Source organism: Clinocottus analis, unplaced genomic scaffold, assembly GCF_023055335.1.
Source record: "Clinocottus analis isolate CAN_PGR_092001 unplaced genomic scaffold, fCliAna1.0.p SCAF_75, whole genome shotgun sequence".
NCBI lineage: Eukaryota > Metazoa > Chordata > Actinopteri > Perciformes > Cottidae > Clinocottus > Clinocottus analis.
Genome location: NW_027176235.1, coordinates 166,398 through 179,289, shown reverse-complemented (window position 1 = coordinate 179,289; position 12,892 = coordinate 166,398). Strand labels below are relative to the sequence as shown.

The following is a 12,892-nucleotide window of genomic DNA, read 5'->3' as shown; positions in this document are numbered from 1 at the left end:
GAGAGAGAGAAAGAGAGAGAGAGGGAGAGAAAGAGGGAGAGGGAGAGAGGGAGAGAGATCCTTCCCTCCTCAACCTTCAAAGCCTCTCTCATTAGTTATTAATCCTATGAAGCGGTGCAGAGGACAGTGAGCAGACTGGAGGTTCCAGTGAGGAAACCTCTGGATTATAATCTTGTTTGTGAGCGAGCCGAACAACAGATTGATTATTTCCATGCTCTTAAAAATTAAAGTGCACTTTGTTCACAGCCGTCTTTGTGTCACGTTCCTCCAGCTTTCTGTCATCGTGCCAACTGTTAAACTTACAGACTGTTTTCCTTCTTTCTACTTTAACTATGCAAACTCTATTAAAAAGGTGCAAATATGTGTTTAAAACTTCTCACCCCGCTGTTAGATGGTAGCTGCCTTTATAAGAACTGACGACTGCAGCAGAGCTTTGACTCGTCCAGGTGCACGGAGCTTACCTGGCCATCGCCACGCCAAACACACATCCACCAACAGTCGCCCAGAAACCGATCCAACCGGCGTCCACCTGCAAGTCAAAGAAGAACAGGTGGTGGTGAGAGGGAGGAAGAGAGGAAGAGAGTAGTGAGCAGCACCGCTAACAGAGAACCAACAGGAGGAGAGCTAGTAATGTTAGCAGCACCGCTAACAGAGCATCAACAAGAGGAGAGCTAGTAACGTTAGCAGCACCGCTAACAGAGAACCAACAGGAGGAGAGCTAGTAACGTTAGCAGCACCGCTAACAGAGCATCAACAAGAGGAGAGCTAGTAACGTTAGTAGCACCGCTAACAGAGCATCAACAAGAGGAGAGCTAGTAACGTTAGCAGCACCGCTAACAGAGAACCAACAGGAGGAGAGCTAGTAACGTCAGCCGCTGTCAATCACTGTGATTGTTGTCGTCCTTTATTTACAGTCAGCCTTAACTTCAGAAGGACAAACACACAGAAGCATCAGCGTGAAGCATCCAGATGGGAGAGGGAGAGGAAGAGGAGGAAGAAAAAGAAGAGGAGGTAGAAGAAGAAGAAGAAGAAGAAGAAGAAGAAGAAGAAGAAGAAGGGAGCAGGATCAAAAGAGGACCTGATGCTTTGTGCATTGAACGTCATCAAAGCCTCTGATGAAGAAAAGTGAACGATAAAGTGAGGGGATGCACATCTAATACACACACACACACACACACACACACACACAGGTCGGTGTAGCGAGCTAATTAGCCGCCGTGTTCTTTGGCTCCTCAGAGGTCCGTAGAAGGCGACGTGTCGCTGCTTTGTGTCAATAAGCTGCAGATGAGCTGTAAAAGGCTCCTGACATGTTTACATGTTTGTTCCTGCTAATGACTTCCTGCTGCAAGCCTTCTAAGCCAATCAATTGCTTCCTCCTCTCACCTGTTATCCCACACAGCACGACCGTCTACCTGCAGCCAGCCAGAGCGGCTTTGTGATCACGCTGGAAGAAGAAGGTTGTGCAAACCTGAGACTGAAGTAAAGAGAAGAGAGCGCTTTAGCTTTGGACTTTAGCCAAAGATTCATGTGTTAAAGCTGCATTCTCTCTCCTGACCACCAGGGGGCGACTCCTCTGGTTGTATAGAAGTCTATGCTTCGTGTGTTAAAGCTGCATTCTCTCTCCTGACCACCAGGGGGCGACTCCTCTGGTTGTATAGAAGTCTATGCTTCGTGTGTTAAAGCTGCATTCTCTCTCCTGACCACCAGGGGGCGACTCCTGTGGTTGTATAGAAGTCTATGCTTCATGTGTTAAAGCTGCATTCTCTCTCCTGACCACCAGGGGGCGACTCCTGTGGTTGTATAGAAGTCTATGCTTCATGTGTTAAAGCTGCATTCTCTCTCCTGACCACCAGGGGGCGACTCCTGTGGTTGTATAGAAGTCTATGCTTCATGTGTTAGAGCTGCATTCTCTCTCCTGACCACCAGGGGGCGACTCCTGTGGTTGTATAGAAGTCTATGCTTCATGTGTTAAAGCTGCATTCTCTCTCCTGACCACCAGGGGGCGACTCCTGTGGTTGTATAGAAGTCTATGCTTCATGTGTTAGAGCTGCATTCTCTCTCCTGACCACCAGGGGGCGACTCCTGTGGTTGTATAGAAGTCTATGCTTCATGTGTTAAAGCTGCATTCTCTCTCCTGACCACCAGGGGGCGACTCCTGTGGTTGTATAGAAGTCTATGCTTCATGTGTTACAGCTGCAGGTAGACTTCCCACCAGCAGAACGATGGAGCAGGACAGTGAACAGGAAGCACGGGGACATTAATAGAAAGGGTGAAATTGTGTTTTTGTCGTTGGATGTGCAGAACCTGGACCCGGGGCTCCTTGAAGGAGACGAGTGGAACATCTTCCGTGGAGATTGAAAGGAGAGCAGCATGGTTTGTTCTCAGGAGTTTAGAGCCGGAGCGACAACCTTCATGTTTATATTTAGACACTTGTGTGCACGAGGATCCACTCAGCGACTTGTTCTGTGCTGTTTGTGGATCCGACTGAAGCCAGGACAGCGTGCAGACGCACCGCTCGCCCTCTGTTCGGCTCGGCCTGAGGAGCAGCAAGCCGGCGCCGGCTCTCCTGCAGCGCGCGGGTTAGTTTGTCTGTTTATTTTAAGCTCTAACTTCTGCACAAAGAGGATCTCCTTCAACGCAGCGCTCTCCTTCACTCCTCACTCCTTCGCTCCTCACTCCTTCACTCCTCACTCCCTTACTCCTTCACTCCCTCACCCCTTCACTTTCTCACCCCTTCACTCACGGGATGAAAGAAGAGCATAGAGAAACAAAAGCAGTCTGAGGCTGCAGAGCTAGCTCGTTAGCGACCTAGCCTGCAACTCACCATGCTAATGCTGCACGCTGTGACTCGTTATCCCGCTTGGTGAGTGTGTGTGTGTTTGGTGTGTGTGTGTTTGGTGTGTGAGTGTTTGGTGTGTGAGTGTGAGTGTGTGTGTGTGTGTGAGTGTGTGTGTGTTTCGTGTGTTTGGTGAGTGTGTGTATGTGTGTGTGTGTGTGTGTGTGTGAGTGTGCTTGCAGCCCACCTGGCTGACTTTAGCTGGTGAGAGGACCAGGTCCAGGACACCCCCGAAGCCCCCGATGACCCCAGAGGGGACGGCGTAGGCCAGCGCCAGCATCAGGAAGCGCAGGTTGCTATGGAGACAGAGAGAAATGGAACGTTTGTTTACTTTATTTACTTATTCATGTTCCTGAAAACAGACCAGACAACGCTCATGACTCATCTAACGTGCAGCTCAACCCGACCCTGTCTCTGGAACACAGTGCATTATCATACAGTACATTATCATACAGTACATTATCATACAGTACATTATCATACAGTACATTATCATACAGTACATTATCATATAGTGCATTATCATACAGTACATTATCATACAGTACATTATCATATAGTGCATTATCATACAGTACAGTACTTTACAATACATTATCATACAGTACATTATAATACAGTACAGTACATTATCATATAGTGCATTATATTATAATACAGTACAGTATATGACAGTATAGTACAGTATATTAAATACAGTAAATTATAATACAGGACCGTCTCTTACATTATAGTACAGTATAGTACATCATAGCACCATATAGTACAGTGTAGTACATCATAGTACCATATAGTACAGTGTAGTACATCATAGTACAGTGTAGTACATCATAGTACATTATAGTACATCATAGTACATTATAGTACATCATAGTACAGTGTAGTACATCATAGTACAGTGTAGTACATCATAGTACATTATAGTACATCATAGTACAGTGTAGTACATCATAGTACAGTGTACTACATCATAGTACATTATAGTACATCATAGTACAGTGTAGTACATCATAGTACATTATAGTACATCATAGTACATTATAGTACATCATAGTACAGTGTAGTACATCATAGTACAGTGTAGTACATCATAGTACATTATAGTACATCATAGTACAGTGTAGTACATCATAGTACAGTGTAGTACATCATAGTACATTATAGTACATCATAGTACATTATAGTACATCATAGTACAGTGTAGTACATCATAGTACAGTGTAGTACATCATAGTACATTATAGTACATCATAGTACAGTGTAGTACATCATAGTACAGTGTAGTACATCATAGTACAGTGTAGTATGCACCGTGCTCCGAGCCGAGGCGTTCAGTTCTGGTTTCACCAACAAACCAGAGGAGCGAGCAGGAAGTGAAACACTCAGGAAGCCTTTTGATTGGACGCTCCGGGCGTCCGTCATTCTGCAGCTCCAGGAGCTAAAGGAGCTAAAGGAGCTAAAGGAGCTAAAGGAGCTAATGGAGCTAATGGAGCTAATGGAGCTCACGCAGCACTTTAATACCTCCGGCGAGTGGATTTATGGTGTTTTGGTGTCACACAGCTCACAGAGAATAAACAGATTATCAGCATTATTAGACTGCAAATCGAGCGCCTGTCATGAGTTATGACGGGACGGAGGCGCCTCGTGATTTAGCTTTATTGCCGTCACACTCTTTTAATGACTTAATGAAGTGACAAAGTGCACAAGAGCTTTAAAAGCTTTTGACGCATTAATCACAGGAAGCTGACGTAGATGTGTGTTCCTCTGCAGTAACGGGCTGTGAACGCGGCCTCGTGCGGCTCGGTCGTGACGTCATGACGTGATGATGTCATGACATCACAACGTCATGACATCATGACATCATGACACTGAGCCACTGAGTGGCTGAGCGGCTCAAAACGAGCTGGCGGGTGGAGTGAGCGTCGTGTTGCTCTGCTTGAGCCACACCTGGATCGCCAAGTTGCAGAAAAAAATCAATTAATTATTTAGTTAGCTTAGCTTAGCATTGATAACTACCATGCTATTGCTAAGCATGCAAACATGATGACTTCATCCTTATTAAATAATCTTCAGTACTATTTCAGATTATTAGTTGAAAACAGTACATAATATCTCTCTCTCACACACACAAACACACACACACACACACACACACACACACACACACACAGCGTGATTAAAGCCGGCGGGCGTGTGGCGGAGCGAGCAGCGGATTCATACATTTGTCTTTGTGTTTATTCCCGTTCCGCTCGATGCGTCCTGAGCTGCATCACTCACTCACACACACACACACACACACACACACACACACACACACACACACACACACACACACACAGAGTTGTGTGTGACAGCAGTCTGGGTGAGCGGCTCTACGGGGACAGAAGGCGTGATGGAGCTGCCTCTCTGCTCCCTGGTCATTAACCTTGCCATAACTGCAGGAAATCAATATTCATGGACCCTCTTCTGGTCCGGGAGCTTATTGAGACGACCAAATGTGAGCGGGCAGACGCTCCCCATCGAGGAAGACCTCTCCTTCTTCATTTTATCTTTCCTCCTGGTGATGAAATACTTCCCAAGAAGTCTCAAAAGCTGGCAGCGTCATCAGCTAAGTGCCATTTGTCCTTGGCAGACCCGGCTGGAGATGGATGCATCAGGACGAGCACGTTGGAGCTGAATGGAGCGAGACGAGTGGAGGGGGCGGGGCTTAGTGTTCCCCCTGAGAGACAAACGCAGCGAGGACTTTACACCCCGTGCAGACATCCAGGGTGCTTGCGAGACCGGAGCTGTGGAGGAGACGGGATCAGGTCCATCGGGGTCTGATCAGGTCCAATCCACCGGCTCGGCCTCACCTTGACGGGCAGAGCAGGTATCGACCAATCAGCTTCATGGACGTAGAGAGGTTCTCATGAGGATGTGTGTGTCCTTCAGGCCCTCCTGAGCCATGGAAGCAGAACGCTTGGTGCGTGTATCCTGCTCACGAGGCGCTGCGTTCCTTTTCTTCTGAGGCGTCGACACAACTCGTCCGGCTCGTTTCAGGACACGAGGATGGCTCAGCTCGCCGCGGCCGGACCGAGACGCAGCCCGGCCTCTGGAAGGCCGCCCGTCACAGAGCCCCTCTCCGCTGGATGACCTAGTTCAGCTCTGAGTGTGTGTGTGTGTGTGTGTGTGTGTGTGTGTGTGTGTGTGTGTGTGTGTGTGTGTGTGTGTGCTCCTAACAGCCCGTTAAGCCCCTCTGTGCTGGTCGGCGGCCTGAGGGCAGTGAAGCTATTTCCTCCTGCAGGGGGCGGCGTGCAGCCAGCAGGCCGAGGCCACCCCCCCCCCCCCTCCCCCCCCCTTTAATCCCTGGCCATGGGCTTCATTCCTCCACAAGCCGGCCAAAGAACTCTGTGAGTGATGCTGCAGTGAGATTCAATCTGTTTCTTTCAGCTCTTCTTTTTAATCACACAGTTGTATGTTATTCCAACGAGGAGCTGCTCTGATATCAATACTTCATCATCACTAAATCCAAAAAACTGTAATGCACTAATGGAAACATTGATATGAATATTATATTTCTACCAATGAATGGCCCTGAATCTGACAGATTGTTCCTCTAAGATTTCATTAAACTTTATCTGTTTAACACAATGGAACAAAACAGTGACGGTGGAAGATGTGGAAGAGATAACGATGAGCATGAAAATGATTTAAATCCAGAGTTCTGGTGTTGGACGGGCTGACGTCCGACCCGCTGGGTTCACACGCAGCAGCAGCCAGAACATCACAGCGCAGTAATTAATCTGCAGGGAGGTTCTTTGATAACAAAGCTCAGCAGATGGTGAGTGGCAGAACCCTTCATTGAGATTCCACATCATTCTGCGGCGCCGCGTCACTGTCACTTCAACTTCCCAGACGAGCAGCGCGTTACGCATCGACAAGCAGGAGAACCTGCACTGCTGCAGGAAACACTCAAGAACCACGGCAAGAACCACAAGAACTACAAGAACCACAGCAAGAACCACTAGAACCACAGCAAGAACCACTAGAACCACAGCAAGAACCACAAGAACTACAAGAACCACAGCAAGAACCACTAGAACCACAGCAAGAGCCGCAAGAACCACAAGAACCACAGCAAGAACCACAACAACTACAAGAACCACAGCAAGAACCACAAGAACCACGGCAAGAACCACAACAACTACAAGAACCACAGCAAGAACCACAAGAACCACGGCAAGAACCACAAGAACTACAAGAACCACAGCAAGAACCACTAGAACCACAGCAAGAACCACAAGAACTACAAGAACCACAGCAAGAACCACAAGAACCACAGCAAGAACCACAAGAACCACAGCAAGAGCCGCAAGAACCACAAGAACCACACACACCGACTGTGTGTGTGTGTGTGTGTGTGTGTGTGTGTGTGTGTGTGTGTGTGTGTGTGTGTGTGGTCTCACCTGAGGAGTCTGCAGATGCTGCTCCTGTAACTGAGGCGCTGGCTGGCGGCGGCTACACTGGGAGGCATCGACGGGCGAGACGGGAAATAAAGAAGCACCGCCACGAAGAGAACCACGATCACAGACAACTCTGTAAGAGACAAAGAGACAGAGAGACAGAGAGACAAAGACACAGAGAGACAAAGACACAGAGAGACAGATAGACAGACAGACAAAGAGACAGACAGACACAAAGAGACAGATAGACAGAGACACAGAGAGACAGAGACACAAAGAGACGGAGAGACACAAAGAGACAGAGAGACACAAAGAGACAAAGAGACAGAGACACAAAGAGACAGAGAGACAGAGACACAGAGAGACAGAGAGACAGAGAGACAAAGACACAAAGAGACAGAGACACAGAGAGACAGAGCAGTGAGGCGGTTATGATCACCAGCAGAGTCTTTCCTTCCTCCATGCAGCAGGAAGCTGCGGCATCGACCCCCCGGCCCTCCTACCTGCATACATGACCAGCTGGATCCGGTCTCGGATGGCGCCGTCGGTAACCGGCGCTGCGGGCCCGGTCCAGGTGCGGTTGGGGGCCGGCACCACCAGGGGCCCGACCAGGAAGGAGGCGGCGCCGCCCAGGTAGCAGAAGAGCGAGGCCACGGCCGTGGCGGTGGCGCGCTGGTCCGGGGCGAACCACGTGGTGGACAGGAAGGGGCCGGCGCTCATGATGGTAGGGCCCGCCAGCCCGTTCAGGAAGTGACCGCCGTGGATCATCCTGCAGGAGGAAGAGGAGGAAGAGGAGGAGAGGTGGTCAGACGACGTCGGCAGAGAAAACATATGTTTAAAATAATATTGAGAGAAGACACAGTGAGGAAGAGGACACGGTGAGGAAGAGGACACGGTGAGGAAGAGGACACGGTGAGGAAGAGGACACGGTGAGGAAGAGGACACGGTGAGGAAGAGGACACGGTGAGGAAGAGGACAAGAGGACACGGTGAGGAAGAGGACACTGTGAGGAAGAGGACACAGTGAGGAAGAGGACACGGTGAGGAAGAGGACACGGTGAGGAAGAGGACACGGTGAGGAAGAGGACACGGTGAGGAAGAGGACACAGTGAGGAAGAGGACACGGTGAGGAAGAGGACACAGTGAGGAAGAGGACACGGTGAGGAAGAGGACACGGTGAGGAAGAGGACACGGTGAGGAAGAGGACACAGTGAGGAAGAGGACACGGTGAGGAAGAGGACACGGTGAGGAAGAGGAGTGAGTGACAGCTGGTGATCTTTATTCTCCGTAATGAGTTCAGTTCGTGGCTCTTGAAATCTCCTCAGCTCGTTAAGATGAAAAGAACCGATGAGGAGACAAGGAGGGAGGACAGGAGGAGACAAGGGGAGGAGATGAGGAGGGAGGACAGGAGGAGACAAGGGGAGGAGATGAGGAAGGAGGACAGGAGGAGACAAGGGGAGGAGATGAGGAGGGAGGACAGGAGGAGACAAGGGGAGGAGATGAGGAAGGAGGACAGGAGGAGACAAGGGGAGGAGATGAGGAGGGAGGACAGGAGGAGACAAGGGGAGGAGATGAGGAAGGAGGACAGGAGGAGACAAGGGGAGGAGATGAGGAGGGAGGACAAACCTGAATGCAGTTTTTTTAATGGTGTGATTTTGATGCTTTGAGGGAGATTTGTTACGAAGAATCCTAGAAACTCTAAACTAAAAGATCACGAGGAGAAAAAGGAAGGAACGTCTGAGCGGAGCTTGATCCTCACGCAACACACACACACACACAGACACACACACACACACACACACACACACACACACAAAGAGAAAGACACATGGCAAAGTAAAGCAGAGAGCGACATCTGCTGGCAGTGCCAGGCGTTGCACGCGTGTGTGTGTGTGTGTGTGTGTGTGTGTGTGTGTGTGTGTGTGTGTGTGTGTGTGTTCAGTTTACGAGTGCAGAGCGACAGCGGTGACCTCATCGCGTCACACATAACGTTCTCCGCGTGATTCGTGTCAGCACGGCTCGTCTGAGGAGATGAAGGTCGTGAAAGGTCGACTGTCTCACCTGAAGATGTGTTTATATTTATTCATACATATATCTAAATATATGTACATAAACACACACATATATATATATATATATATATATATATCTATATATATATATAGATATATATATATATATATATATATATAGATAGATATATATATATATCTATATATCTATATATATAGATATATATATATATATATATATATATATATATATATATATATATATATATATATATATATATGTGTGTGTGTGTGTGTGTGTACAGGACTCCAGGCCTGAACGACGCCGTGTGTCATCGTAACCCGGCAACAGTAAACATGGACGTCATGTTTTTACTCATGACTCCTGTAAAATGTGAAGGTGTCAATAAAGGTGTAGAAGTGAAGAAGTCTCACCATCTCCTGAGCGGCTGCTCTGCCAGAGGGACGCTCCTCACAGCCGAACCCAGAAGCATGAAGAACGCCGAGAGCAGGAGGGCCGCCCGCAGACCTGGGGGAGGAGCCACATGGCAGACAGGTGAGGGGGAGGAGCCACATGGCAGACAGGTGAGGGGGAGGAGCCACATGGCAGACAGGTGAGGGGGAGGAGCCACATGACAGGCAGGTGAGGGGGAGGAGCCACATGGCAGACAGGTGAGGGGGAGGAGCCACATGGCAGACAGGTGAGGGGGAGGAGCCACATGGCAGACAGGTGAGGGGGAGGAGCCACATGGCAGATGGTCTAAACATGGTCTAAACTCTAAAGACTGTTTCATTCTGGATTCACATGTTGTTTCTTTATGTTCAGCCTTTAAAATGTAAAAATAATTTGTCCTCCGCTTGTGATTTAGTTTGTTGTTGTTGTTGTTGTTGTTGTAGCGCTCCGTAATCTGCATGTCGTTGTGCAACCCGGTTGTTTACTGGCCATATAATTCCCTCGTAAGCGTCATCAGGATAACGGCGCGTGGCCGCTCCTCTCTGAACGCGTCCCGCAGCAGCGTGACGCGTTCAGGGGAAGCAGTTTGTGCTGCTGCTCTTTGACCTCATTGATTCCAATGAGGGTGAACAAAAAAATAGATTCGCCTGTCGATATAAACCAGTTCAACCAAACTAAAACAAAAGCCTCCAAAACAACGCGCTAGCTGAAGCTAACACGGACAATCTTTTCACGAGAGCCACTCGAGAGGATATTCAGGATTATCACCACGCCCAGCTATTTCTATGTTCTTTTAACTTATTAAAGTCTTATTTGTTTGCTTTATAAAATGTCGACACCTTTTGTTTGAGTTTATTCTCAGAGGAAAGAATCCAGAACATATTCAGATAAAAAGGAGCAGACTTTGTTTTTTATTGTGTCAGAATGTGAACACAGTGTTCTGGAGTCAGGAGGCGTGACGAGTGTGTGTGTGTGTGTGTGTGTGTGTGTGTGTGTGTGTGTGTGTGTGTGTGTGTGTGTGTGTGTGTGTGTGTGTGTGTGTCATAGGCTTTATCTTAAACAAGCGTACACACTTTACCTTCACGAGCCTTCCGCCTCAGAGCGTTTACTTTACAGGTGAGACCAGTTCTCTCTTTAGTATAAAGCTCTGCTCCTCTAACAGAACCACCAGAACCAGAACCAGAACTAAGACCAGAGCTAGGACTAGAACTACAACTAGAAGTCGTCTTTGGTGCAGAAGAACAAAATATTTAAAAAAGCAAGTCATTGATTATCTACTTTACAAAAAATGGAAAATAATGAAAACCATCAGCACATTTTCTCGTGTTATGAGAACATCTTTGAGTCTCTACAGGTTTTTACTGGACTGGGTCCAGCTTCCTCTCTCCTCTGAGTTCACTTCCTAAAGTTCAGTTTCGCTGGTTTGTGGTCACATGACTGTTGATGAATCATTGATGACATCATAGTTTCACTGAGGAGCTCAGAGTTTAATGGTTTTAACACAATCTGCTGAAAGTAAACGCTTTATTCTCCTAGAATATAATATTTTGGCAGCGTTCGTCACACACGATGTGTTCAAGGACAGTCGTAAAGTTGACGATTGGACCATAACGTTTGTTTTTACAGCTTCTTTTCTAATCTTGAAAAACTAAAAGCTTCCCCCACTGGGTGTCTTGTGGGTCAGAGGGTGAGCATCAGCATTAGCATCAGCATCAGCATTAGCATCAGCAGCAGCATTAGCATCTGAATCCCTCACAAGACCCGTTGTGCAACGTGTAGGTCTGGTTTCAGCTCAGTGCTCCAGGCGCTTGAGGTTGACCCTGAGTCAGCTCTCTGGGGTCACATGGTGCACAAACTCTCTGAGGACGCTCTGACGTCGCTTCAGTATGAAAAGCTTTATGCTTTTCATACTTTTAGAACTCAACATCTTTTCATTCAGTTGTGATGGTCACGTGTTGCTATTGTTTTAAGACCAAAACAATGTGACAACAGATAACAATTAAAATAATAACTTTTGCTCTAATCCTGCATGTTAACAGCAAACAGGATTTTGAAAAATATGAATACATAAACACACACACACACACACACACACACACACACACACACACACACACCTACTTTACTATAGTTAAATATTAAACATGTTTGAACTTTCCAGCCAACAGCAGCTTTAAAGAGTTACACATGAAGATACTCAGAACACTGAGAACCTTTAATCTGAAGAACAAGCAGACTGCTGAGTGAATGAACTAAAGACTGAGACTGTTGACATTCCTCACATACGACTATTATATAGTAGTATGTGATATAAACAACAACAATATGATAGTCATATAATACGACTCTTATTGTTGTTGTTGATATCATTTAGTATACTATTATATGAGTATCTTATTGTTGTTTATATCATACATTACTATATTGTATGACATTCCTTGTTGTAGTTATGTTATTAATACCACATATTACTTTATTATCTAACTGTATCAATCTTATAGTCGTACAGTTGTGACACCACTACGTGCTGCTCTGGTAGGACACCGTGTACCAGACGGCAATAACCAAAGCAGCTGCAGACGACGACGACAACAACAACAACAACAACAACAACAACAACAACAACAACAACAACAACAACAACAACGACGACAACAACAACAACAACAACAACAAGCCGCTACCTCTCTTGTCCATGAGCCACATGAACAGCATCCAGGGCAGGAAGCCCACGGGCCCCCACAGCACCAGCAGCGCGATGTCCGAGCTGCTGAAGCCGAACGCCCGCTCGGCGGAGCCCTGGATGGGCCCCCAGAAGTTCCACACGGCGCCCTGCATGAAGCCCAGCAGCGAGAACAGGCCGAGCACCAGCCAGCGGCGGCCGGACACGAGGCTGCGCGCCGGCGGCGGCGCGTCGCTGCCCGCGAGCGACGGCACGAGCAGCGGCTCGCGCTCGGCCACGGAGCTCGAACCCGCGGCGCCCATTGAAGCCCGTCAGGTAAAGGTCCGGGGCAGGCGATACCAAATAGCTTCTGTTGTTGTGGTGGCGGCTCAGAGGTTCGTTTTGCGCAGGCGCGAACGGAACAGCGGTGAACTGCGCGTCTGGTGGGTGTCATGTGACGTTTGTTTACTTCCGTTTCGTTCGGGCA

At 47.9% G+C, this 12,892-nt stretch overlaps 1 protein-coding gene across 1 annotated transcript; it reads right to left on the bottom strand.

Annotated features, from left to right (window-relative positions):
- Positions 1 to 113: 113 nt before the first annotated feature.
- On the bottom strand, positions 114 to 12,797 carry slc49a4 (solute carrier family 49 member 4). Its single transcript, XM_068567053.1, has 6 exons — positions 12,428 to 12,797; positions 9,725 to 9,818; positions 7,782 to 8,047; positions 7,282 to 7,411; positions 3,024 to 3,132; positions 114 to 529 (listed from the first exon to the last, which is right to left on the bottom strand). The coding sequence occupies exons 1-6, from the start codon at positions 12,726 to 12,728 to the stop codon at positions 458 to 460; spliced, it is 972 nt and encodes a 323-aa protein (XP_068423154.1). The 5' UTR covers positions 12,729 to 12,797; the 3' UTR covers positions 114 to 457.
- Positions 12,798 to 12,892: the final 95 nt, after the last annotated feature.

What these genes read in the sequence shown, in the direction of transcription:
- slc49a4 (XM_068567053.1), bottom strand. Translation starts at nt 12,728, where the DNA reads ATGGGCGCCGCGGGTTCGAGCTCCGTGGCCGAGCGCGAGCCGCTGCTC. An exon ending in GTGGCTCATGGACAAGAGAG is followed by an intron (nt 9,819 to 12,427) that starts GTAGCGGCTTGT and finishes CTCCTCCCCCAG; the next exon opens with GTCTGCGGGCGGCCCTCCTG. An exon ending in CACCAGCTAAAGTCAGCCAG is followed by an intron (nt 530 to 3,023) that starts GTGGGCTGCAAG and finishes TTTGACTTGCAG; the next exon opens with GTGGACGCCGGTTGGATCGG.